General features: G+C 42.0%; 3 protein-coding genes across 3 annotated transcripts in view; 1 reads left to right on the top strand and 2 right to left on the bottom strand.

Moving 5' to 3' along the window:
* LOC139690429 (uncharacterized) overlaps nt 1-10,879 on the bottom strand; it is a 32,217-nt gene extending 21,338 nt beyond the window's left edge. The window contains exons 1-3 of the mRNA XM_071587879.1: nt 10,765-10,879; nt 9,200-9,606; nt 5,403-5,702 (exon numbers count right to left, since the gene is read on the bottom strand). Coding sequence (XP_071443980.1) covers nt 5,403-5,702; nt 9,200-9,606; nt 10,765-10,879 — 822 coding nt within the window. The remainder of the gene's footprint in view (nt 1-5,402; nt 5,703-9,199; nt 9,607-10,764) is intronic.
* LOC139690776 (uncharacterized) lies at nt 9,574-17,106 on the bottom strand. The gene is made up of 2 exons (XM_071588334.1): nt 16,116-17,106; nt 9,574-9,606 (listed from the first exon to the last, which is right to left on the bottom strand). The coding sequence occupies exon 1, from the start codon at nt 16,675-16,677 to the stop codon at nt 16,210-16,212; it is 468 nt and encodes a 155-aa protein (XP_071444435.1). The 5' UTR covers nt 16,678-17,106; the 3' UTR covers nt 9,574-9,606; nt 16,116-16,209.
* Nucleotides 17,107-18,053: 947 nt separating this feature from the next.
* On the top strand, nt 18,054-26,753 carry wus (TM2 and DnaJ domain-containing protein wurst). The gene is made up of 5 exons (XM_071587745.1): nt 18,054-18,384; nt 18,492-18,639; nt 18,737-18,944; nt 19,612-19,879; nt 24,580-26,753. Exons 1-5 carry the CDS (start codon nt 18,145-18,147, stop codon nt 24,790-24,792), a joined length of 1,077 nt encoding a protein of 358 aa, XP_071443846.1. The 5' UTR covers nt 18,054-18,144; the 3' UTR covers nt 24,793-26,753.
* Nucleotides 26,754-27,981: the final 1,228 nt, after the last annotated feature.

Here is a 27,981-nt window from a genome sequence, read left to right as displayed (position 1 = left end):
AATTTCCGATACGCAAACGAATAGGGTCATTCATAAGCCAATAGTATAGGTCGATCGTCCACATTTTCTCAGTTCCTCGATAACAGACTTTTCTTTTGGGATAAGAATTCATAACTGAAGCTAAATGAATCCCAAAAGAATTTTTTTTGAAATTTCGCGTGTCTAATTAAAGGAAAACCTCGATCGTCAACGCAAAGGTTTATGGCTCAGGGTTCAGAGATGAAGGAATGGGGTCCACGTCGCACTGATTACGCAGCGAGTCCCGCTGGGCACGAAGCGCATTCACGCTGGAACATTTCCCTCCCATGAGAAATCCACCATTTGACCGATAAATCCGATGCTCATTAAATTACTCAGCCTTTGGTTTACCGCGCAGGACACTCAGCGTGTATCCTTTAGAATAGGCCACAGTCGCGACGTCATATTTCTAATTTTTAATCCAATGGATACAAAACTTGGAGATAACGTGTTTTCCTGCCGACTTTCTTTGTTTCGTTCTGATAATAAAGCTTCCATTACGCAATCTACATATTATAAAAATTAAAGAAGTAGGATTAAATAATTGGATGTTATTTGTATTGCTAAGCTAAAATAATATGTAGACAACTAAGGCCATAAGCAAAACCCTTTCTAGATAAAAACACAGATAAAATCACTGTAGGGACACAAATACATGCACATAGAAAAATGTTGATTTTTGCTCCATAGGTATCATTGGATGCTGACAAAACCTCACAATTTGAGCTTTATGGCTTTAAAAATAAATGAACTAATCGTCTGTAGAGAGACAAACGCATGCATGAACAGAAAATTTATATATATATATATATATATATATATATATATATATATATATATATATATATATATATTAATTTATTTATTTTGTGCAGTGATGTTCCTACACACAGAAAATTCAATGCTTCCCTGACAACGTGAAAACACGCTAGGATATTTCATATTCCACATTTTCCCAAACCTAGAGGTGAAATTCATTTAAGAGGTAACTACGAATCCAAAAATATTTTACGCGGCTTTATTTTGAGAATGGCATGAATTTGTCTGAAGTTCTATTGAAACTTTTAAAATACGCTTAAAAATATGAAATTCTAAGAAGAGATATCGATGTAGGTATCGAGGTAGGCCGATAAGGTCAAAGAGAGACGGCTGGCGTGTTCATAGATATACTTTTGATCTTTCCTCTCTACTTCTCTCTACAACTTTCGGGACAATGTCTCCCTGAACATCAATAAGGATATTCTATTCTAGGAATCTTCCTCCAGCTTTTCAGATGAAACAAAACAAAAACCACTTTTGAGGCATTTCCATATAATTTCTCTGTCAAACGTAGTCAAAACTGCGAGGTGAGTGAAGAGAAAATATTTTAAAGCAACCACGCTTATATCCGCGAGCTCTCAGAAGTTCGATCCTATCCTCATTTTATACGTGGAAGTAAATTTTCATAAAAAATATGGCAATACTCAAATCCACATATCCGGGTTTCAACAATTTGTTTTTCGAAGGAAAATAGGCATGAAATGATCCAGGGGAGTCATTTCGTGAAGCATTTCAGAGTATAATTTATTTTTCTTTTATTAGGGAACGCGCGGAACATTGACACGGCATGCGCATTCCGAAAGGCGCGAAGCGTACCATATACATCCTCCCGTCATGTTCCGTAGAATACCCCGCCACCAAATTAGAAACAAATTATTTAATCGATGGAATCGATCTCCAATAGTAAATCGATAATTTCCTCCTCGAGGAAACGACAATAGCGGTAATGGCAAGGTGTCTCCCGCTCCTCCGACTCCGAAGAAACGGACCCTTTTCTCACTCTCCGCCCACTCTCCAATTGTTGGGGCCGCTCGCTCCCAAAAACCACCCCCTGATCCCCCCCTCCCCCCAGGGAGACTGGATAAAAGAGTGAAGGGGGAGAGTCCGAGGGTGGTAGTCGCGGTATCTCACGGAACGTATCGCGCGATGGGAGGCGGGGGAGATGTGGAAGAGGGCGCTGGAAGGACGGAGAGGGAGAGAGAGAGGTGGGACACGGAATTGGTTTGTCAACAGCGGCCCGGGGAGAGAACTCTTTTCATTACGTATTTCATATATTCTATTCCCCAACGTTTATCCGACGGAATGGATGGGGGTGGGAGGAAACTAAAATGCCCGACACGCACACTCAAATCCACATGATCGGTTAAAATATGCAAATGGTCTAGGCGACGTCGCGTGAACGAAGGATAAAAAAATATATGATGTGATCAATGCGAGAAGTTTTCATTCGATGAGCATTTGAAGCTTACCAATTGATAAAACGTTGTTGGGTGACTTCAATTTGCTTTGGCCAAGTCAAATCAGAAAGCCCGATAAAAAGAAGAAATTAACTGCCATAATTGACAGAATACTTTGAAATGATAGATAAAATGATAGATTTTAAATGTCGAACTATCCCGTTCAGTTTAATTGGTGTTCATGGCAGGAAGTTAAACGGTTATTGGAAAATTTTTATCTCCAGCTGACTATCTATTTTAAAGGCATGATGAAGCACACTTCCCCTTATTCTTGGTCTGCAATGAGTTGATTGAGCCCAATGTAATCCATCAGGTGTCAAACGTGAAACTTGATTTTAAAATCCTTAAGAAGAATGGTCACACCCACCTATTGATATATTTAGTGGTGCGCAATCATTTTATGGATTTTACGGAAAAGAGAGGGTTATTAAGAATAAAATAATATTTGTTAGCCTAAACACTATCTTTCAGGAAAGAGGTGCGACCGGTCTCAAAATCTTTTCGCCATATCAGGACTAGCTAGGAAAATAACGTAAATACATCGAAACTGATTGGAGCCTTTTCATTGAAAAATTGCGTGGAAAGGGGTTTTTAAAACATAATGAATCAATTTCACATGTGAAGCCGTATTGCATAAAACGAAGAGAGGCATGATTTTCAGTTGACATATTTATGGATAGAAGAATAAAATTGTTTAAAATTTTTCAAGTTCCCGCATGAACTTCGTTCGCCATTGCGACCGAAGTTCATGTCGTCTGCATTACCATCGCTTGTAGAAAGATTATTTGTATTCCTCCTTTTTCCCTGCGAGACACGCAATATTAAGCGATTATCGAATCAAATAAGACGACCGCGGCTTTTTTTTCCGCGTTTCAAGCGTACAGTAGATCAACGGCCGCATCATTATGACCTCATTGTGGGCTTTCCTCGGTTTGCACGCCGTATCGGGTCAGGTGGATCTGCGCGCACTTCTCCGGGTCGTGTAAGGCACCCTTTAAGTGGTTAGCGGAGAGCGGAAAACACGCATGGGGGAGCAGAGCGGAGACGCAGGCGCATGACGACGACTGTACAACCCCCCCCCCATATTCCCTCCCTCACCTTTTTCCCTTGCATCCCGCGTCCTTTCCCCGAGAGCGAACCTTTTTCCCTTCCGTCCCTTTCCCTGCCTCCTCCTCCTAAATCCTCCCCTTCCCCCCTCCTCCGCCAACTCACCCACTCCACCTCCCGCGCTCCGCATCCGTTCCCCTCCCTGCGCTCTCGACGCGCGTCAGTTGAGGATGCGGCACTCGGCGGTCGTTGTCTCACCGCGAAGCGCGCGTTGAACGCCTCGCACTACGCGTTCTCCACACGTCCCCGCACACCGTCAAGTGCACGCCCGACCCCCCTCCTTTTTTTTCAATTCCTTCCTCACAATCGGGCCGTGACGAAGAGTGTCTCTCTCTCGCGCGAGCGCGCCTAATTCGCCATCACTCGCCCCACAGTGTGTCTCCGACACTTTTTGCTCTCGGCAGATGAGTTAACGAGCGGTTAAACAAGCCTTTCGAATCTCCGTCATTTGTTTTTGCCCTTGCAGACGACCAAAAATCAGGCCTCACCACAGGACTGAGGGCAACGGATTTCGAGTGAGGCCTCCATCATCTTATATTCTAAGAAATTCATCGAGGGCGTAAAATTTAAGATCAACGCCACTGGTGTACCCATACATTGGTGTTCACAAAATGGAGACTATAAACATTAAAGATTCGCGTTCCAAAATTCTACAAATCGAAAAGGTTCAAATTAATGAACAGTTCGTGCAGGGTCTCATTTTGGAACAACCAGAGAGCATGATTAATCACAGGGGATACCGTAACTGTTAAAAAATAAGCAGTTTTAGTAAATACACGTCATTTCAAATAGGCATCATTAGTGGATAAGCAGTCTAAAATCTAGGAGCTGTGCACGAGGGTCGATCGCAGAATGCTCGGGGTCGCAAAATTACGGAACTTAAGCTCAGGCTGGCAGAAGGCAAGCGGCAACGAAGAGGGAATTTTACAGAGCCGGGAGAGAAAGAGAAAGGATCCGCAGTCCTCCGGGCAATCAATCTTGAGGCAATGAAATTGTTCGCAGTCGATGGCCCATCTTACGTCGCCGGGACGCCATTAATGAAGTCCCTCCGACGTTTCGTCCGTCAGATCAAAATGCCATTCCCTTGGGCAAAACGATCCATTTCAGGGTCACCAAAATGGGGCACATTTCAACCCGGTCCCACCCCTCTCCCTCCCTTCCCGCAGCCATCACGCTCCTTCCGGGACACTTTCCTTCAAACGACGAAACGCCCTCGCAGGGTACACCCGAATGCCTAAGTGTCCCGGAGCGCCAGCGAACCCACGTTACGGGGTCGCATAAAACAGCTGAGTGTTGGGGCGGGCGAGAAGTCTCCGGGTATCCCTTTTTCCTTTTCAAAGTAGAAAAATGGGAATGGGTGAGGGAGGAGGAGGGGAGGCGTGACAAAGGCAATCCTTTCTTTTATTTACCCACAAAAATCCATGATTCTCGCACGGGCGCACACACAAACACGCCGATATGTCGAGAGGGAACACTTCCTTCCCCGTTCCCCGGAGCACTTTTCCTCCATCGACCCTCGCGCATCGCCCTCTCCTCTCCCACTTCCTCAATTACACCTCGTAAGGGCATAATAAAAGCTTTCGGCGCGGAGGGAGGGGTGGACGGCGAGCGGGAGTGGAGGGGCGAGGGATCTCTCGCGACGCGGGGGTGGGGAGCGAAGGAATGGAGAGAGGGGGGGCGGCACATTGGCCGTATCATTCCCCCCCCCTCAACACCCAACATACACACACAAACCGTCTCCTCCTCCTCCCCACCAACACACCTCCGCCGCGCTTCCCACACCTCGGCCACCTTCCTCCTCCTCCCGCGCCTCCAACTCTCCCTCCACCCACACACACACACAAACACACAGGAGTATCTCCCCCTCTCCTACTCTCCCTCTCACGCACACATACGCACACATACACACACACACACACACACACAGACAGACACATCTGCCTCGAAAACTCCCTCCCTCCTTTCCAACACTCCTCCGCCTCCTCTCCCTAGTAAACCCACTCGCACACCGACCGTGACCCCCGCTGGAAGGAATCGATCCAAGCTGGCCACCGGAATGATGAAGCAGTCTCGGTCCAGGGCCGCGAGGCTGAGGACGGTCCCCGCTCCGCCTCCGCCGCCACCTCCGCCGAAGCTCACTTGCTTCCCGTAAGGATTGCGGCCGTCCTCGTCGTCCAGCGTCCCGGACACGGGGGGCGGGAGGACCAACGGGGGGGTCGGGGGACGTGGCCGACTCCCCCCCCCGTGCTGCTGGGGGTCCTCGCCTCCCTTGGGCTTCCTCCTCTTTCCCCCGCCGCCCGCCTTCGGTGATGTTGATGATGATGTTTTGATGGGTGAAAAGCGTGATTGAGAGGAATGGGGGGGATTGATGGGCAGAGGGGGGGTGGTGGTGGAGAAATGAAGTAGAAAGGTGGTGGGGAGGGAGGTGGGTGGGGGAAAAGATAGTGGACCGCACGGAGCGCGAGCACGAGGGAGAGAGATATCGCGGATAACGCAGGACGTGGACGAGGGGGAGAGGGGTGAAGAGAGAGAGAGAAGAAAAAGATGGCTTTTTTTAGGCAAAGAGCACAAAGCACAATGTATTCATTCCTATATCGATTTCCACGGCGTGAGGGTAGAAGGAGGAATGAGGGGGATGGTGCTGTAGGGAGAAAGCGGGGGGGAGGAGGAGAAGGCAAAAAGGGGAAAGCGTGAGAGAGAGCGTGCCCCATTGTTCCCTTCAGAGTCGTAGAAGAATACAAATGTACATATATATATATATATTACTTTATTTATTTATGTATATACCCATTCACATGGAAATAGATATAAGGAAAAGGGATAGGAACACATATAAAGGACGAACACAAAAGATGTGGGGAAGGCGGAATCGAGCAGATCACAAACACAAAAATATTTCCTTGACTGGAACTTGAACACCGGATCTTTCGACTTGCCGGATCTTTACGATCTTTCCGGACACCGGATCTTTCGATGCTCTAACCACTTGAGCTCTCGAGGCAACGTAATTTACACTGAAATCTGTGGGGGGTTAATGTAAAAAAGTGACCCGATTCTTTGGTATAGCTCAAGTGGTTACAGCATCGGCCAGGCAAGCCAAAAGATCCAGTGTTCAAATCCCGGTCAAGGACCTATTTTTGCACTTGTGATCTGCTCAATTCCGCCTTCACCACCTCTCTTGTGTTCGTATTGTATGTGTCCCTATCTCTTTTCCTTGTTTCTATTTCCATGTGAATGAGTATATATATTTGTGTGTGTGTGTGTTCATCGTGTGGGTAATCGTCTTAGTTTTCCGTTGTCCGTCTGCTGTGCGGTGGTGTTCGAATAGTATGCGCCGGCTCAAGTTTCTTAGTACATTCTTAAAAAAATTTCTCACCACCATTGATGGTTGTTTCCCCGTCGTTTCTTCACCTCCCCTTCCGGAATGTCGAACTCTTTTTTTTTCCCCAGATGGAATGAAATTTCGCCGCACGATATTGCTCTCGCGTGTGAGCGTACACGGAAGCAGGCACCAAAAATTTATCAAACTCACTATTTTTAAACGCCGGCCGCATTTCACCGTGGGCCACATAAATCTTGTCTGTTTCCGCGGAAGAGAGAACATTCGAACTCCACGTTCCCCGACTGTCGCTGGGCACGAGGTTTGGGCAATGATGCGCAAGTGGGGAGCTTAAGTTGAAGTGTTTTGAGCAGATTCCGTGGCCCAAAATACCGGTACTTCTATTTGAATCAATAATAAAGCGCAAGCTTGTGGTAAGACACCAAATTTAAGGAGCCCTTTCGGTTAAGATTACCAAGGAAAAGATTCAATCGACTCCACGGAAAATAATGAGAGCTTTGCTTTTCCACATAGAATTTTTTAATTACGACCTAGGTTTCGCTATAGCGTAGCATATTCAGGTGTTGGTACATGGAGATTTTATGCTGTAACGAAAACTATGTCGTATTAAAAAAATTCTGTGTGGAAAAGCAAAATGTGTCATCTTTCATTATGAAAGATTCCTACTATGTTACGCCTGAAATTGTGTCATGCCATGGAAGATTTTTGTCCAAAACATCGTCATGCGTTCGTAAAATTGATTAAGTTTCCCATCATGCCCAACTTAAAATCAAACTTTGTTTTTTTTGCAGTGCGTCCATCACAAGAAGGAACGGCCTGAAATTCTTGAGCGGAATAATCGAAACTAGCCGAATTTAATTCATGGCAATTGCTCTCGCAAGCATAGCCCTTCTTTGGAACCAAGCAAGTCCAAATGATGAGTAGGCCTCAAAAAAAATAGTAAGCCTAAAAAAATTATAACAATATATAATGAACTTCAGCAACACATTTTCCATCTGAGTTGGGTGGGTACAGAAACGATGACAGAGAGTTCTCCCTTACACCCAAGCACGTTTCGTTATTTCCCCTCGCCATCTGTGCCATCGGTAGCGAAAGGCGGTTTATTTTGGATGATTCTCCAAGGGCAGACAGCATTTTGGCTTCTTCCGTGATTTGGACGCTCAATCTAAATCGACTCCCTAGAACTCTTCCCCCTTAAGTGACTTTTAAACATGCACGTCGAACGCGATTATTTTTAAACACCACACATACCCCGGTGCTTAAAAGGTACATGCCAAGAAAAATCAATTAGTCCCAGTCAACGCAGCGCTCAATAATTCAAATTTATTAAATTACATCATGGATGTTATAATAAATAATATGAATGCTTCAAAAGTGAGCTTAGCTCTTTCAATCCAAGCTTGAGAGTTCCTTTGCTGACTCAAAATACGAAAATAGAGGTGAGGTTTTTCGAGAATAGTTCGAGTGTTCAGTCAATAATTCTCTCACGTCAAAGCTCTCTGTTCTTTTTGGCGATTTAAGTAAAGGACGCATATATTTCAAATCTTGGCTCAAGTTATTGAAGGCACGTTTTCCCCGTGACATGTTGGGTATGTTAAAAATTGGCGAATATTTTAGTAGTCATGTGAATGAACACAAAGTCATTGTCTGTGCAGCTTGAAGGAAATTGTTATTTTGATTAGAGTGAATAAAATAGCATGCAGAATGATTCTATGAATGGGAATGCATTGTTGTTAAAAGCACTACCATATAAAAATTGAAAAACGTTACCATCTTAAGAAAGATCTTGGGCTAAAAACAATACCAGGGCATTTATTCTGCAGAGATATTAGTTCACTAAAATTAGAAAAAAAGAGTTAAATTCCGAAACATATACTTATAAACATGAGATTTTATTTATTGAGCCTGGAAAAATGAGTTCTTATTTAACCATAGTCTTCCGACATCATTAAATACAGGGTGATAATACAGCATCCATTCCCTCGGAATTCAAACCCACATCCTTTCGGTTAGCCTTTACGTGTGAATGACCTTCCCAAATATTAAACACAAGTCGTCATAATTTGATTAAAAAAATACCAAAAATGTAGCAAACGATTTGTTGGCTTGAAATTATTTTCAAAATTCTGTTTCCCAAGAGAAAAATTCGGGGCGCCAAGTTAACCAGCACAATACGAGAAGAGACCAAATGGCGAGACGGTGGCAGGGAAATAACCCGCGCCGCACAGGTGGGAAACACATGGTCGGCTTTGCCAAAAATTGTGAGCGTGGGCAAATGTAAATTTTGGGAGACCTCGCACCACGAAACTTTACCTCCTTCCCCACGAATCCCAAAAAAAACACCGTCGCCTTTCCCCATCCCAGCTTTTATAAACCTCCCCCTTCCCCGTGAACTCTCTCCCCTCCCTAAAACTAATAACTCCCCTCCACGTAAAACCCCCGGAGATTTTGGACTTGCCTCTTTCCACTTCATAAGCGTGACAGCTGCTCCAGCTCCTCCTCCGCCCGCTCCGCTCCTCCGTCCCCCCTGCTCCGCCAGGGCACCCGCCCCCGAGGACGACAGCCCGCCCCCCGGGCCCATGTCGTCCATCGCGTACATGCCCTTGCCCCCGACGAGCAGGGGCTCGCCTTGCCTACCCCCCAGGGGGCTCATGAATATGTGGGTCCGATAGTGCCCCCCGTGGTAGTGGCTGTCGCCCCCGCCGTCCATGGTCCCGCCCGCGCCGGAGTTCATGCCCCCGCCGTGGCTCTCCCGGCTCCTCCTCCCTCCCCCACTCTTGCCCCCGCTGCCCCCGAACCCGAAGAACCCCCGGCTGCCCCCGCCGCCTCCACCCATGATCCCTCGGCCGCCTCCCCTCTCCTTGTCTGCATGGAAATTACGTCGGAACATTAGATTCATGGCTGCTGGGTGGGTGATTCACGGCACCTGGGTCACGACAACACAAACAACGGCAACAACGACTGCACAAAGAAGGAAAATAAAAGAGAAGGGGGTTTTGGTCTTTTCACTAACTGGAAAGGGGTTGTCAGGTTTTTGTGGTCCGATGGGGATGAAGTATCTCGCCCTCCCAGAAAAAGGAAAAAAGTACGTAGGGATGCGGGCTCGATTCGATTTTAATTAATCGTGTTCTCCGCGCAGAATATATTAATGTTCCTTTTTCTTTGAAAATGATACCCCTTCCTCCGCTCCCCGTACGGTCGATGCAAACGGGAGATCCTCGCTCGATCGTTCGGTAATGATTAATGAGGATCCTCCTTCCCCCCTTTCTCCCCACCCCTGATGTTAAAAACGCGACGATTATTACTCCACACCAGTCGACCACGACGGCGAGCTCGAGTCCCGCGCCCTACCAAGCACACAGCACGGAGCGGAGACTACGACACCCGCGCAGTCCTCGCACGCGACGGCGGCCGACACCCTCTGCGTATCCCTCATGGTTGTCGGCGAAGGGGCCGCCCAAAATGCCGGCGGCGGCTCTCAGCCCTTTGAACTCTGTACGAGGACGAAGATCCGCAGGTGACGCCGGAGGCTTCGCAAGAGACCGGGGGGCGACGAGGAAACGAACCCATTACGTTTCTTATCTCCCGCCCCCCGGCACCCTCTGCCGGCCCTGCCACCCTCCCTCCCTCCCACCACCCCACCCTTCTTCACACTCACGTACACGAACGCACCAAAACACACGGGCACAATCGCAAAACACGAGGGGTGGATGGGCTGGTGGAGGTGGGTGGCGAGAATGGGAAAGGGACAACGTATTCCGAAAGCGTCACACCTTTTCCGCCACAAGCCACAAGAAGAGATTGCTCTTTTATCTCACACGGCTCTCCGGCCCGCACCAAACTGTCGGTATCCCTCACAACCCTTTCCCTTCGGACTAAGCCTTTCTCGCCGCCACTACTAGCCCTCCTCCCCGCACAAACCCCACCCCACTCCCCCTCAGATCAGGCCTTTTCCCCAACTCCCCATCACCCTTTCCAAAAGGTTTCCCCCGCACCCCTTCCCCCCAACGACTCTTCCCTTACCCATCCTCTCTGTGTCGTCGTCGGCAGAGGCCGCAACGCTAAGAATAGCAAGGCGGCCATTGGGGGTGCGTGTGTGGAACTGTCCTCCCGCTTTCTGCAAGTCCCCCACCGGCATCCCCACACCCCTTGTCCCTCGCGACACGTCTCCCCCCCCCCCTCAAGCCGACTTTCCTCTCTCTCACCGCGTCCCACTAAACCCACCGAAGAACCCTAACCTCCCCAACTCCCTCCGCCTCACTTACTACTCCCCCCCCCAATTCCAATCTCTCTTTTTTATTCTTTCGACCCGTGTCCTCGCCCCACCTTTCCCGCTAACCGGAGCCGCCCAAATGCACGCTCGCCAAACCAATCTGTAAGAGTGCTTCCTGCGGACTTTAATAATCTTTCGGCCGGATAGGATAGTATTGTGGCACGGATTTCAAGTGCGGCTTCGAGGAAATGCGTCGTAGAAGAGAAAGGTAACCGAATGAATATTTTCAAAAAAAATAATAAAAAAAATAAGGACAGAAATGAGCGAATCAAATGAAATGTTCATTGCGAGTAGGAGCACTGCGGCGGAGTTGACTTGTTCTCCGTACCAACCGTGCAGCCCGCGAGTGCCCCCTTCCCCCTAGGCCCGTTTTCCGAAGTGGTCACCATGTCCTCTAGCCATCACATTAGTCGTATATTGTCGGCTCCGATGACATCGCCGACGGGGGGAAGGGAGAGGGGACGAAAACGGCTCTCCCTTTGAAGTCGCGCAGCGGGATTGAAAATTAAGTGAACGCTTCGCGCTTCCTAGGGATTCATTTCGGACGCGTGCGCTTGAGGTCCGAGGCAAAGTGGAATCCGAGCGGCGAGGAAAATCCAAAGTTCGAGAGTGCTCTAGTGGGGGTGGAGGGAGGGATAAGAGGAAAAAAAAGAGCGTCGCAGCCTCGCGTGACTTTTAGGCGGGAAAGGAGAGAGGGAGAAAATGTGTGGTCACTGGAGATTTATACTGTTTTCGCATGATTTGATATCTTTCCGAAATACTGCCTTTCCCAACGACTCTACTTAAGGCCCTACTTGCACAACTCAAACTCGATTACACCTTCGGAGTAGAAGGGGAACCGGTATTCCATGATATTGTATTTTCGTCCTTACAACGTCTCAAGAATTTACGACGGTCCCACAGGTAAAACCACACCCGAATGTGAGTGACCGCACGGCGTAGGTATTTATTTTCCGCCTCGTCAAATCTTCTCGATCTTTCCATTTCGTTTCTGCTCGTGCGACTTCGGGGCTCGTAATCTTTGAAAGGTTTTGGCTTCGATGCCGTTCCCGGGTCCTTCCTCTCTCTCGTTATGAGGGAAAGCTTGTCTCCGTCATAAAGACACACGTCAAATTTTCAAGGAACCTTTTATTGCGTCATTTGGATTTCATGTGTTCGTTGCGAGTTGAGTCACTTCCCAGGATGGGCCCTTTCGATGATGAAACGATACGTGCTTGCCCTAGTCGGGATACGTAACAGTGGTTTTAGAGAATTTCCGGAAAAGATTCCAAGCGTTATAAAACGACAATGCTTTTAATCAATACCATTACATAAACTGCGAATATCAATCAGGAGCGTGGACTATAGTATTATTTGTGTTCCTCTGGCTAAAGAATTTTCAGCGGGGGCACAGCCAAAGGAAGGGGCGGTCACCCTCTCCCAAACATGGATCCCCTATGGCTGCCCCGAATTCGCTTAGTATTGTTATCGCCAGAAAATGGCCAATAACATTTTGGCAAAGGGGTGAAACCCTCTGCTGTAACTCTTGTCGTCCCGATGGCAATAATGAAATGTTGGACAGACATTAGGATCACGAGATACCCTTCGACCAATGAACGTAGGCATCAACATATTCCCCCCTTTTCCTACTTATCACACTCTGGCCACGCGCCCGTTTCTCAAACAGAAACCCCCCAAGGTGAAATTCTAGGCAGGTGTTCCAGATCCAAGAATAATCGAAATGAGATAATTTACGCCGACCAAAGAGTTAAAATTTTTCAGCGTGAGTGGGACCGAAATAAGACGAAACAAGCGAATGAACCCCGTACACACACGGTGTCCATGCCTCGGTCCGTGAAACTTCCGCCGAAACGCAATAGGTAAAGGAGGTAATTCTGTACTTCTCCTGGGAATTGCATAATGCTGCAAGAGAGCCGAGATATCCAGGTTAAAGTTCACCGGGAAGGGCACTCCAAGTTATGTCATTTTTTTACCCTCGAGTTCTACTCGAGAATATTTTCGGGAAGTTGGCTCTCCGCGGTCATTTTTCTCCACGGTCTTTTACATTCGCCCACTTTTCTTAAAGTCATAAAAAAAAGATATAAGTGTGCCGAAGGGAGCTCGTAATTGGAATGTGTAAATACATCCTAACTGCCAAGGAAAGAGGCACTTCACCCCAGCGTCCCTTTCCCCGAGGCAAGACCGACCCGACCGCCTTCCCCCGGCCCTCTTCGACTCCCGTGTCCCCGAAAGCATCCCCCTCGGCCCCCACCTCCCTCCCTCATTTCGCTACCTAACCGCGCTCGCCCCGCGTGCCAACTTGAAACAACTTCAAATGTTGTTCTCCGCCACGATGTGACGTTTCGTCGCGCTATTTTTAACCGCGCAGGTGACCAGTGACATTTTTATTTCTAGTTCTCCGCCATTCCTCCCACGTGACCGACTCCTTAAAGATCCCACTCCCTCCGGGCTCCATCTTCCTCCCCCCTCTCCAACACCCCCACCGACTTCTCCCACTCTCCCCACGCCGTCCTACGCTCCCATTAAGCCCGTGCCCTCGTAACCCTTTCTTGTTCCTCCTCCGTCACCACCACCTCCTCACCCTTTGCAAACCTCCGCACGTTAATCAAGGCAGCATCTCCTGGTCTCTTCCCGTGTCTCCCTCCCTCCCTCCCAACCCTCACGAGACTATTCCGTTCCATAATATATTTTTTTTTCCTCTCTATTTTGTTTGTCCTCGTTTTCTTTTCGAGGACCCTTTCAAAGAAGGGGGAGATCCGTCGCTCGCCCGGTGCAAGGATATGAGGTGGAGGCATAAAAAAAGGGATGCATGCCGGAACGCGCGGTAAAGGTGAAGGCCCTGTGGGGTGTAAGAAGCGGGCTATGCGGAAACCCCACGGCGGTATTTCCCTCGCATATTATCTCGCGGAGGAAGAAATGCCGATGGGACTCTCTAGGAAAACGAAAAGAAAAAAAAAAAGAGAGGCACGTTCTCGTCCCTTTTCAAAAACACAGCCCGAGGTCGCGGTTGATCAACTTCTTACGAGGAGCTACCTACATAATCTTTTTTTTTTTGAGGAAAGGTTGGTGGGATGTGGGTTGCATTTTTTTTCTTTTTTTTAATCAATAACCGAATCTAAGAAGCTATTCCGCATGCGAAATGCTGAAGGAAAGGAGCGGGTGTTGAGAGGTTAAGATACACCGCGAGTAAATAAACATCGTGAATAAATAAACACTTGTCTGGAAGAGGCTTAGTTTCGTTTGAAAAGCATTCGCGCTTGGATGACCAAGCTCGACGATGAAAAAAAGCAGAGAACAGCATCATCAACTTTTAAAATTATCATTCCAGGACCCTTCAATACACACAAAGGTTACCCTTTGAAATGTTTTTATCATAAAAGAAACATTAAATGGATTCTTCAAAATTCGCTTGACTTCAATCTTAGTTAGATTCAAAATTACATGTCAAAATTATTATCATTTGGATTTTTAATTTTTTTTTAATTTTATATGCACCAAAATTATTATCAAATATTTCACTGTGCTGTAATCGTCAAAGAAAAATGAATCAGTTAATCGGGATACAAGTTAAATTCACTGATACAAATATTACTCTGCACATTCGAAATAATTCATAGCACTCTGATCTAAACATCACATTTAGGTAAATAAAAAAGTTTGGGAACAATCACTACACCACATCAAAACAGCACTGAATGCGCTTGTTAGTATGCAAATTCATACATGTTAATTCCATCCGAAAAACATATATTGTTAGACATGCACTCGGAGTTAGAGCTCATAAATTACACCAAATAAGGGACTAACCAAGACTACTTTAGTTTCTATTTGACAACTACACAACTGGTGAGATATCTTTAATTTGTGAAAAACTTCGATTTTTAAAATCTTGTATCACGGGACTTCTATTCAATAACCTTAGTTCCGCGAAAACTAATTGAATATTAAGTTCAAATTAATAATCAAGCAATGCGATAAAAGTTAAAGAGTTACTGAACAGTCATCTCCAGTGTTAAATTTCTCTTGCGTTATAGAGATTCGACTTTACAATGTTTCAAACATTATTGGACTGTCTAGAATAAGGAATATTTTTTCTTACATATCTTCCTCAGCCAATCGAGACCGAAATGCCTTGAGCCCACTCTTAAGAATCCTTTTCCCTCCCCGGCTTTGAATTTAGACTCGTCTCCCCTCGACACCAGTTAGCCTGCACGCTCGCTGGCGGGGGCCTGCCGAGCTATTTGGTTTTCGGGTATGCACCAGAGATCCGATAGGGTTCCTTAAATTTTGGAAAACAGAAAACTATTGTCGTTCACCACAGTTTCCCGCGTCTTTAAAACCAGCACTGGCATTTTAAACAATTGATCAGAAATGTAACACAGCGAGAATCATCCATTGAATGAGCGTTCATGCTTACGTAAGATAAAAATTCACAATTCAATGTGACAGCTCGTTAGACATTGCAAGAAATGTCAAATCGACCCTTCTCTGACACACGAAAACCAATCAAAATTAATAATTTACCAAGTCTCATTACCACGATTCGATCTGTGAATGGCAGACGTGAGCGACTTTCAATCCGGCATTAAATGATACATTCAAATACTGTCCGTTGAAAATTGAGGTATACGTACTTTGTGAACATCGACAATACCACCAATCCCGCGTATTGGACTCATTAAGCATTTGTTTATATATGAATTAAATTCACTCTCTGGCTATCATTAAAGGAGAGGCACCTCAAACAGAGGCAAAACAACGACTTCACTAATGTTCTTACAGAACGCCGGTTTAAATAATCACGCTCCTGGTGCATTAGTGAGGCAATAATGAAACAAATTTTATGAAGATCAGTTTGCAACTCCTTGGTAAGCTATTTGGTAAAAGTAGCTGCTATCATTAACTGACCACGATTTCCGGAAATGCTAACAATGCGACTCATCCAGTACCACATACTTTCCATGCATCAACCACAGACAAACAGTAAAGACAGCCTCATTCACTCGCCATCTGCACCAGCCTCTACCACACAACCAAACGCTCATGATCCCAGCCAGTCTAGCAACATATATACACACAGCCACACACATCAGAGACACACGGTTTATCTTATTTCTTTTCGCTATCCCCCGGCCGCGCGCGTCGAAATTCCCTTGGGAGAAGATGGTATGCGGTCCTCCCGCTACGACCAGCCGCTACTTTCCTTCCTCCTCTTCGTACTCCTCATATTCCTCCACATAGTCCTCCTCCTCCCCTCCGACCACCAGTTCCACGTCCTCCTCGTCTTCGTACTCGGTGCCATCGAACTCGTCCACCTCCTCGCCCTGCTCATGGCCCTGGTGACAGCAGACGAAGCCCTCCTCTGGGTACATGACGGTCACCGGCCGGATCCTGCCTTTACTTCTCGAGCCGGTGCCGCCCTCGCCAGACCACGAGGTCCTCCCACTGGCTGACGTCGACCTCCTCATGCCACCGTCGGCTCTCGAAGTCCCGCAGCCATAGGTGCAGTAGAATCCATCCACGCCAGGCTGGTGTACCGGGAGTTTGTACGGGTAGAGGGGCTGCTGTTGGACGTTCACCTTCGCCTTCTTCTTCCTCGCCTTGTCGTCTTTCGGTCCCCTATCCCCGGCGAGGACGACCGCGGATGAATTCGCGTCCGCCATGACCCTCGATGCCTTCGTTTCGACGATATCGGCGCTGAGAGGATTTTTGGGGATGCCAGGTTACGCCCGGTTTCCCCCGCGGTGTGCCGGGGGTTAAAGATCACCCCGCTCGCTAAAAGATCCGGCGAGAGGGGTCTAGACGAGGCGAAGATCCATTCTCTCTGTCATCGAACGAGCGGTCCGTGATACCCCCGGCGTTGGACCGGGACGAGGGGGAGCAGCGCGAGCCGGAGAGGAGACCGTCCCAGGTTTCGACCCCTTTCGACGAGAAGGATATATATCCCACGTTTCCCTCACCGGAACTTCCTGAGCAAGGCTTTCGGCATGGTGCTCACGGCGAGCGAGCGGTGTTTACCGGGGGACCGATTTTTCCGCCTCCTCTCATGACGCGCCATGTTACTCTACTGCGACTCCCCATCCTCCTTTGCGCCAACTTGTACCGCCTCCCTCCCTCCTCCCCTCCCGCCTGCACCGATACTGCGCCCTCTCTCCCTCCTCACCGTCACTGCGGGAAGCGGCTGAGGTTGGGCATGGATTCTGATGCGGATGAGGTGGAGCCTGCATGGGAGGGAGAGGAGAGGAGGGGTAGCGCCGGGGAAAAGGTGGGAGAGACACATGGCACCGAGTGGGGTAGCGCGGTGTGCAAGGACTGATATAAAATTGATGGAGTTTTGGTGGGAAGACTTTTACGAATTTAGATACCCAGGGAAGGCATTGTGGCTCGAAAACAAATTGGTATCTTTATATTATTGATTTTTAAACACGACTCCTGCAAGTGTACAAATCTCGTATTTGAACTATTCTTTTGAAAATTTTAAAATCGCCAGTATTTCACCAGTGGCATATCGATTCCATTCCAGAAAGTTTAAGAATGCAAACGTATACTTCATATCGTAATAAAAAATAAAAATGGAAAAGTATAAAATCCTTCAAATATTCTTAAAGAACTTATTTGCTTCCTGGAGGTGTAGAAAATAGCCAAATATTTTAGTATAAATTATGTTGTGACATTTAAAGAGTGGAAATAGGATTTTTCATTATTTAGATTTATGTAGCATTATCACTGATACATTTTTAGGTAAATCTTTGCACCTTCAGCATTTTTAAAACTGCAGCATGGAGTTATTTTGTAGGTAAAAAAATTGTAAATATTGCCAGAAAGGATTAAAAATGTGCGATTTGACCTGAACCATCAACTTACAAGAGAAAATGCGTCAAATTATTCGCAAAAAGATGGAACTAAGCTTATTTATCTATTGAGACAAGAAATTAATCAATCAATTAAGACGTTTCAAACATTTAGCCAAAACAAATGAAGAACGAAAATCTACGTCACTCACCCCCACCGTTAGGTTGAAAATTTATTTCAAGTCGTGTCAATGAACTTGAGTTCCGTTTGCCCAGTTTGTGTTTTTTATTACTTGATATTGCTGTAAAGGAGTACAAATCGTTGATAATCTTCGAACAATGGCAAAGAAAAGTGTTCTGACTGCATATTTATTATGGCTTTTCGGGGGTTTCTTAGGATTACATCATTTATATTTGGGAAGGGACGCACAAGCTTTTCTGTGGTGGTGTACTTTAGGAGGTTATGCAGGATGTGGCTGGCTTAGAGATATTCTACACATTCCAGAGTACGTGGCCGATGCGAATGATGACGAAAATTTTTTAAAGAAGCACATTGAGAAATTACGAAAACATGACAAGGTGAGAGTAATATAAATTGAAATTCTACTAATTTAGTTTGAAGCAAATGGAGAGTGGCCTTGGATATTCAACTTTTATTCCATAACAATTTTATTTTACACTTTTAGCCACCATTTTCTACCAATAGATTTTTTGGGATGGTTGTTGTTGCCTATCTTTGGAGTTCTGTGGTCATGTTGGCCATTCCTGACGATGAAGTCGCTGGAATCAATTGGCATTGGCTGAATATATTTGCACCACTGGCGTGTGCTTTGGGTAAGGACAACTGAAATCATGTACACCATATAGGTACGTATTGAAGCTGATCATGACTTATCAAGTGTTATTCCTAACAAAGACATCATTTTCTTAGGTGTATGGACTGTTGGCAACATCGGCAGAGAAATGGGAAGCATATGGTGGGCATTAGGTACTGCTTATGCCACCTATCCCTTATTTCAATACCTCATTCTGGACGACTCAAATTGGTTAACATTAATGACCTTTTGTTCATCACTTGCCTTTGATCTTAAATCGAAGCAGTGGAGGAGAACCCCGAGCAAAAAGAAACCACTTTGCAGGTACAGTGTGAACTCTTAACCAGTAAAAGTACTTTGCTTTCTTTTGAATGTCTGTAAAAGTAAGTTTTTATTCATCGATATATTATCTCTTCTTATAGTCTTGTTTATGAATGAATTTAGATGCCTTAGTTGTATGTAGCCAAGTTAGCCTTTTCTGTAAATGTTAGTTGTTGCTACTGATAATTAAATGTTAATCGGTAACTCTTTGTAATTCATACTTTCTCATGTATGCCACAGCTATCCGCATGACCAATTAGATGTGTCATCTGTGAAACTTTGAAAGGAGTTTTTACTTTTCTTAATGATACAATTAAAGTTATTTTCATTTTCCTGGACATCTCTGAATAATTATACTATGCCCAAAACTTGGCATCATATAGATTTCTATTTAATAGAGTATACATCTAAATATCAAATACCAAAAACCTTCCCCCATCATTTTTCTTTTTTGAAGTTCTATTAGGCCTTATGATCTAGACATATATATAAGTTACTTTTGGCGTAGTGCAAACCATTGCAATTCATCCAGTTCCCTTAGTGAGGTAGAACTGAAGCTCATAATTAATTTTATACTGACAGTCAGATCTAGCACTTACAATGCTTTTAGTTTATCTCATAACGCAGCAAAAGGTCAGAAATAACAGTGCATTTTTTATGTATATTCTAGGCGATTGACTGTGTTGTTTGTTTGCTGTGCGATATATTTGTCGTTGTGGGGAAGCTTTTTCTATTTCAATGGAAAAGTTGTTGACAGTGAAGGAGAAGAGGTGCCAATCAGTGAAGCAATTCACCACTTCTTTACATCACCGTGGTGGCTAGATGTGCAGCAATCACTCTATGACACGTGGAAGTTTGCTCAACATAATGGTTGGGCAGAAACGTGGAAGCAAATAATTGATCTGTCAGATCCCCATGGAGAATTAAATGCATACAAGGTATGTCTCAAAGTTGGAACTTATATTTGACTGATATCCATATGTTCAATAGTATGTTGCCTATGTTAAGGAGGGCTTTTTGAAAATATCTTAATGTTAGGTGAATGTAAAACTATCTTCAACTTCAAGTTGAAGTAAGCTGTGGGATAAGGTGGCTTTTTGCTGTCATAAACTCAGCATTTGGCTTCAAAAGAAAATAGTAATGGTAAATTATGAATTCAAGTCCTTCATGACTGTTATGAAGCTCTATACTTAATTAATGTTAATTTATTTACTTAAGATACCATTGAACCTCAAATGCTTTTACGTTTTCATGGGTTACATTTTGAAATGTCGCTTTTGACTGTGACAGTAATAGTATGATACGAGTGGTCACACTTATATGACTTTATCCAGGAAATTAGACTGTTTGAAATATGTATGTAAGGTCATCGGTAGTGGGGGATTAAGAGTTACATAAATTAAATTTATAATATCACTAATTGCACTGCTTGAAACAATATGCTTTTGGTTTTTGATGGAATAACTTTCTAAAAATAAGCCCTTGGAAATTATTTTGTTTAACACTAGAGTCCATAAAATATATACTATTATATATACACTATACCATATACTTTTGATCAGGCTGTTGCCACATTTTTGCCTTCATGAAATACCCAATAGAATTTGGTTAATTTAATGGTGGTTGATTCAAGATATTGTAATTATTTTCCTTGGAACCCAGATTATAACAATGAAAAAAATAATCTTTAAAATGAAAATTTCAAGCATTGGATTAGATAAGTCGAAGCCATAGTGAACTTCGTTTGTGGGTAAATTTTTAATGTAGGTAAATGCCATTTGAATTCCTCAGTGCCCAATGAGATGTCAGTAATTATGGTCTCTTGGGAGCATATGTATAAAAAACATCAAAATCAATAATTTTTTGCCTTCCTGTGTTCACATTGAACGACTGTGTCTGTGCATGTACAACTGGGGTTAGGACAGAATGATATCATCCTTGTAACATAAACTGATTTTTTAAAGTGTTTTCAGGCAGCACTCCCCCAGGCAGCACAGCATGGCAATAACATTGTTAGAATATTGCCTTAAGATTGAGACTGGTATTCTTAGTAGTAGACTTATGGGAGGTAATCGACATCTGAAGTCATTTGCGCGATTGGGGATGATGGGAAAGTAGAAAGGGTGGGGAGAAACCAGGTGTCGGCATAAGCCTACTCTTAATGAAAGATGCCAAGGAGGTCCATAGCTTAACGTCCCATCCAACAGATGGCATACTCACTTAAAGTGCTCTGCACAAAACACTTCAAACAGAGATCGGGATACCATTGAAAAAGATCTGTTGCCTCCAGGATTCAAACCTGTGCCCTCTGGGTGGGAAGCCAATATACTAGCCACAAAACCAAACCAACCCCCCTGTTGACTGGTGATGTTTGCTCCAGACTATCATTTTATCAATTACTGCTGCTGTATTTATCGCCTTAGTTGTTATATTTTGGTTTATTTGAATTTTAGGTAATTTAATTTTATATGTCCTCTGGTGTTCAATTAAAAAAGTTTTGGTTTATGTTTATTGATGCCATATAAAAGTGTAATTTTTTATAAAAACGTGTGGTAGATTATACATTTACTTATGATTATCTTGTACACATAATGCTAATAAACCTAATGAAAGAATTGTAAAAAATCAGTTCATCCATCATGGGTCTAATAACAGACACATTGGGATTTCTAATCAAGGATGTTATGTGAGACTAAGAGAGGGTTTCCAAAATGCTTTGGAACCCTACCTGTTGTCAAAAAAGTTTATGAAAATTAACTAGTTGTTTTTGGGTGTATCTCTCTAGGTTTGAACCAATATTTAATCTTATGCTTTTAATATATGCATAGATATAGATATATCCAAACTAATTTATTATATGTTCCTAATGAATGATAAGGGATATTTGGTTGCAGTGTAATTTATGACAATTCTTTTATGATTTTTGTACCTTATTTCATATTTTTAGTTATCGTTAAAATATTCATTTTTCTGCTTCCCAGCCACCACAATAATCTTTACTTAGTGTTAAAAGAAGAATCTTAATGAAGTGCAGCTGAACTAAAAAATCTTGAACTTTCCCAAATTGAATTCTTCATAATGTGGGAGAAATTTGGGTTTGATTGATGTTATTTTTATTTTACATGCTAATTTTTTTCTGTAGCTTAAAACTGATTATTTGAACAATATTTATTTCCTCGAATACCGAAAGCAACCTCAAAGTGAATCTCCATCAAAAAATGTCTATTTTAAGAAATTTTAGGTAAAAGACTAGCATCTAGGGGATTTATTTCGAGAATGAATTTCAGCAATTGTTTTTTTCTCTGCCTTTGAAAAACTCCCAAAATTACAATTCATCTGATAATTGAATTCAATCTAGGCATCCTGTTCAATCTAGGCATCCTGTTCAATCTATCGAAATATTCTGCACTGAACTGCAAACTTGGTGAATACATTTTTTTAGTTTTGAAGCTGAGTGGAAACCACTGAAATAAATTGTCTAAGCAAGTGAATTTTTTTGTGTCAAACCTCATACACAAATTTGTGGAACTCAGGCCTACTCCCTTTGTGTATCTAGGTGTCAAAAGACCTCCAGCATTTTAAAATTATCCACAGAGAGATTTCAGGAAGACATAACATGCAAAATGGCCCATTATTTTCATGATGATTCAATGTAGTCACTCGTCATCAATGGCAGAGACTGCATCTATGCCTCGTTGTCAACTAATCAAGGGGTCTAGTATGAATTACGTGATTGTTCTAACCAGAATTTATAGGAACAAAATGCCATCTTCTATTAATCAATGTCACTTTAATTGTTTTTGATAAAGTTTTCTTAGGTTTGCCATGAGGTCAGATCCATGTGAACGATATGTGCTTAGCTTAAATTTTGATAGCTTAAGTTTTAATGAAAAATGAATTCAATGGATCATAAAATTGAGCCAATTACATTTTCTATTTTTAAAATTCATTTTGTTTTTAGAAGCCATTGTCATAGGTATACCCAGAACTTTGTTAAGGTTTTCCTAAAATTTGCTTAGTTGAACATGTAAAATGTTTTTCTAGCTATCTATTATATTTTCCATTCCTTTTGGGTAAAAAATATTTTGTAGTGTTAATAAACAATGCTATTATAATAGAAGTCTTGCTAATGTACATTCTCTAGTGATGATATGATACAAATGCATTTTTCCTAATGCACTATTTCAATAAATCTACGCTTATACATTTGAGGCTCTTCAACTTACTGAAATTTTGCTGTCATAAAATTTCTAGCTCTTAGCTCAATCGGAACTTGACTTTGTCTGCTGACCCCTTATAAAGAACATTAGGGATTGTGTGGACAGAGAGTGGTTGTGTTCAAGATTATCCAATTCTCTGCTTATTAAAAATAATATCCTAAATGATTGAAATGGGAAAGGAAATATAATATCAAAGTAAAGATGGAATTTGGGGAATTTCTATGCTTCACGTCAGTGACTACTTCAGTCAATCCCCTCCATCATACACATTCCTCACACCTGTCTTAGTTCCTTGAGCCTTCCAGGTTTACCTTATGAGTAGTAAATCTTACTGTCACTACCACAGCATTACAGTGACTATAAGGGCTATGGCTTCAAAACCCTATATTCCTCTTGGACTATGGCTTCAAAACCCTATACTTGGCCGAAGTGAAATCTTTGGAGAGAGTGTAAGGGTTTGTGAGGTAGACATCCTTAGTTCTGCTGACTGGTCAGCAAAAAGGGCATTCTTGACATTATAGTTTTAGCAAATCCTACTCAAGAATTAATGTGTAAATCCTTATCCACGATTAGGGATCCATCATTTGGTCCTTATTCACATTTAAACTTTTTGGATAAGTTTTTATTGTGTCAAAATTTAGAAAAAACAATCACTTCATTTAAAGCTATTAGTTCTCATACCGTTATTTTCATGTGTCATAGCTTTTAATGGAACCATTACAGTATGAATTTATCCTGCATGATGAATTTAGTTCATAGAAACTATCCCATTGTGGTGTTATACTATATACGAACAAAGTGCAAAAATAGATACACATGAAAGGAAGAAAACACACTTATGACTTATTATTTCAGGACTGACAACCACCTTCTTTGGAGAATGAGTTACTCTTACTTTGATGAAGGTGACTGAGACTGCCTAAATATTTAGTCAGAAGTGTTTTTTTTTCTTTCTTTTGTGTGTATCAATTTTTGCATGTATATTTTGTCAAAGTGTATATGTATGTAGTTATACATACATAGGAACACTTGTTGGAAATGTTGAGCAATGACAGTATGCAGTACGTATGCTAGACACAATAACACGGACAAAAAGGGATGCTCACAGAAATATTTTAAGTTTTGGCAATTCTCAAGGTGAAGACGAGAGGTTCAGTCCTCTCACTTCCTGGACCCTCTGTTCTCTCACCTTTTTCTTGGCAATGTCATTTCTCTTCATTTGATAAAGGTGACCTGACCACTAAAACATAAAATATTTCTTAAGACTGTCCCATTTTATTTCTGCCTGTTTTATTCTTAAAAGTGTTTGAAATGCGCAACATTGTTTTTTCCATGATTTTAAATTATTTCTCGTTTTTTTTACTTAGCTCAATTTTTACTTGCTTGCAAAGAAATTATCCGACATTAATTTCTTACAGATTTTGCAAGTGTCCAATGGAGCTTCTCAATCAGAGATAACGTCAAAATGGCGAGCTCTGTCCCGCGAATGGCATCCGGACAAAGTGAAGGATCCCGAGAAGAGACTCCTGGCTCAGGAAAAGTTCATGGAAATTCAGCAAGCTTATGAAATATTGTCCAAGATTAAAAACAAGAGACGTATCCGAAATAGGAAATCTGATACAGACTGGTGATCTACCGGCTCCCAAGCTATGCGGACAGACTGCCGAAGGGCTTCCAAGAAATCATACCTCACATTTCATGCCACGTTAGAAAGTGAGAGTTTCATGTAGTATAAGTGATACTCTGTCTGATACTCAGATCCTTCATCATTATTAATCACTTCCATCGATTTCAATTGCTCAAAATGACATGCTGAAAGAAGTATTAAATCCATGGTTGTGATGTAAGTCATTAAGAGAGTTTATGAAGCAATTTCTAATTAGTATTTTGATGGTATCACTTGGAAGAGTGGGCCATATAGTGACTAGTATTTTTACTGCTAATTTTTATCTGGCTTATATTTTGCAGAAAATGTACATTTTGATTGAAATATGGCAAGATATGTTTTTTGTTGGGTTTACAACACTGGGAAATGTGAGGTTACGGTTTCACATGGCTGATTTTTAAAAAGCACATCTCATCTTAAAAATCTGAGTAATTTTTTTAAATAAATGCAGCCATCTTATAGCAATAATAAGTTACAAAGGAGCGATAAACCACGGTGTGACTTGAATTCTAATAAAATATAGGGAAATCAGTTTCACCTATTAATTTTAGGTGAGACATAATTTACCTTTTTGCTGAAATAAACAATGAAGACTGAATAGGGCATGTTAACTCGCAGCAATAATGAAAGTGATTTATCTGTGCAATTATTTTTGCATGAGTTTATCAATTTCCCAAGCATTCCACTTTTTATAATTCATTTTTTCTATGAAACATCTGTGTTAATATGGCATGATCAGAAATCATTTCTAATGTCTATATGTTGGATTTATCTCCCTCAGGGACATTTATATTTTTGTTTTGATAACTGGAGCAGTTTATGTCATCATAGTGAACAGTATAACAAAGTTGATCTTTTTATTTTCAGTTTCAATTAATAGTCCCTTATCATGAATATCATGCCAAAGTGATTTCTTACAATGATTATTTTTTCGTTTCATCTTCAATGCCTTAAGCTTGACCTTAAAGAAACTTAATGAATATCAATGAAAGAAATTGCTCATTTTATTACTATAATCATTCCAAGAGACAGAATATTCTGTTTCAAACTTACGTGTTAAAATGCATTTACATAGTTTCAGATATAGTCACATCACCTGTTAGTTAATATTTTATGCTAAGTATTTAATGAACTCAGAATGTGATAAAATATGCAATCTGATAAAAATTATGAATTATTTTCATTGTGAAAATTCTCATTGCAGCTGATTCTAAATAGTGATGTTTGTGACTTTAAGAGAAGAAGGTTTAACTTATGAATATTTTAATAGTTTACCTTAAACAGGTTAGATATATTTTTATATTGACTGAATACCTGTTAATGTTGCTATCGGAGCTTGACTGGTTGAATTTGTATACATTTTACCATCCTGCAATTATGAAGCTGCTGGATATTCCTTTTTCCGACAAATTTTTAATGTGGCACTAAGAAAATTATTTTAAATCCAGCAAAACTTGTGTGATTTTTATTATTGTGTTTGATGATTATGCAATTGATTGCTTGTTTCTTTTTTATATGGCTATTAATTATATAAATATTTATTTTTAAGTTATAAGTTGATATTTTTCAATTTTAATTTATCTCAGTCGTTTTCAATTTTAAAATTACTTGTTAATATACTAATATATTGTCAAGATGTATTTGACAAATTTAGGTGGGAAGAAAATGCCAGCTTAAGCATAAAATGGCTACCACAACTCTGTAATTGTTAATCTCCTCAGGACAAGAGCACTTATTTAATTGCTCTAAAGTGAACTTCCCTGTGTACAAAGAAGTATGCCCTTTCAAGGAATGGGTTACTACATTTCATTATATTTGCTTACTGAATTCAGGCATGCTATTAAGTAACAAAAAAGAGTATTTATTTTCTGGCTTAAATCTTGTGCAGTATATCATTAAAAATTCTGTCGGTAAACCTCTTTTAAAATGGCTATCAGTTGATTTGTTCTCTTTTCTGTGTATTTTATTTTAGTATTTGAGTTTAATAAATGTTTAGCAAATGTAATGATAGTTTTGCTATTGTCTTTGACTATAGAATTTTTAATCACAATTCAATTTCCTAACCCTTTATGACCGCAGCAAACTATATTTGCAGCTATCCAAAAGATAGTGTATTATATCAGTCATTAATTTTACAACAAATATTAGGTATGATAACCTTTTATAGACTTAATTCAATGTTTAACAGGCAAAATATATAAATGAAGGTGATATTTTCACATCATAAAAGCATAGATGATAACATTTTGTCTGTTTAAGACAGATGGCATTGAACTAGTGTGAGTGATCTCAGATTCTTCATGCATAATTTATCTCGATGGAGCAATATGCACAATGATTGTGGCAGACTTCTATGATATTGACTTGGATGGGTAGTTATTTGTAAATAAAATGGAGTGTATACAGGTGTGTAAATTTACAAAAGTAATCAAGCCATTTTATTTTCCCCGTTAAATAATTTACTCACATACTTAAACTATGTGTGATGGTTATGCAAATTACGAGTATCTTAAATTATTGTCTTCTGAATCAAAATTTAAGCATGGATATTCAGTCATGTATCACCAGATGGTATTTACGGTATGAATTGCTTTGGCTCTTCAGGCATCAGAATTTCAACTACTGCCTTTAAGTATTTGAGGAGAAACGATGCCTATATTTTGGAGTCATGTACAGATTTGCCAGACAAAATTTGCCGAAATACAGAATTTCATATGAATGAAATATTTCTCTGACAATTGTACTTGCTGTATCAAAATCAGAGAACTGGCAAAGAAAATCTAGGCATAAATTCTCCTAATTAAGGTTTGGTTTTACTCATCTTCATCCCAACTTTCTCAATAGTACGATGTACATAATAAGTAAATGTGATTTCATGATTATTAAAACCTTGGTATGTAAATATTCAATTTCAGTTTTTTAGTGGTGAAACAATTGTCTTTAGAATCCATTTAAATTAATAAGTGCCCATGTTTAAAAGACTGCAACCCTTGCCAAGTTACAATCAGATAGGCAAAATAACTATCAGCTTAACCAAACTTCTTGGCTTTTCATCCTTCCAAAAGTCTTATAGTGATCTTTTCTTGATGACTTATTGCTAAGTCACCATAGCCACTAATACGCTTAAAATCTATTAAGGCTGAAAATCAAGCGA

Source organism: Hetaerina americana, unplaced genomic scaffold, assembly GCF_022747635.1.
Source record: "Hetaerina americana unplaced genomic scaffold, ioHetAmer1.1.p SCAF_3, whole genome shotgun sequence".
In the NCBI taxonomy this organism is placed as follows: domain Eukaryota; kingdom Metazoa; phylum Arthropoda; class Insecta; order Odonata; family Calopterygidae; genus Hetaerina; species Hetaerina americana.
Note: the sequence above shows the minus strand (reverse complement) of the source record. Positions and strands in the feature narration are given on the sequence as shown.

Bases quoted from the DNA above. Each gene is read 5' to 3' on its own strand.
- LOC139690776 (XM_071588334.1), bottom strand. From the start codon at position 16,677: ATGGCGGACGCGAATTCATCCGCGGTCGTCCTCGCCGGGGATAGGGGA.
- wus (XM_071587745.1), top strand. From the start codon at position 18,145: ATGGCAAAGAAAAGTGTTCTGACTGCATATTTATTATGGCTTTTCGGG. The intron at 18,385-18,491 runs GTGAGAGTAATA...TTACACTTTTAG, and splicing joins AATTACGAAAACATGACAAG to CCACCATTTTCTACCAATAG. The intron at 19,880-24,579 runs GTATGTCTCAAA...AATTTCTTACAG, and splicing joins GAGAATTAAATGCATACAAG to ATTTTGCAAGTGTCCAATGG.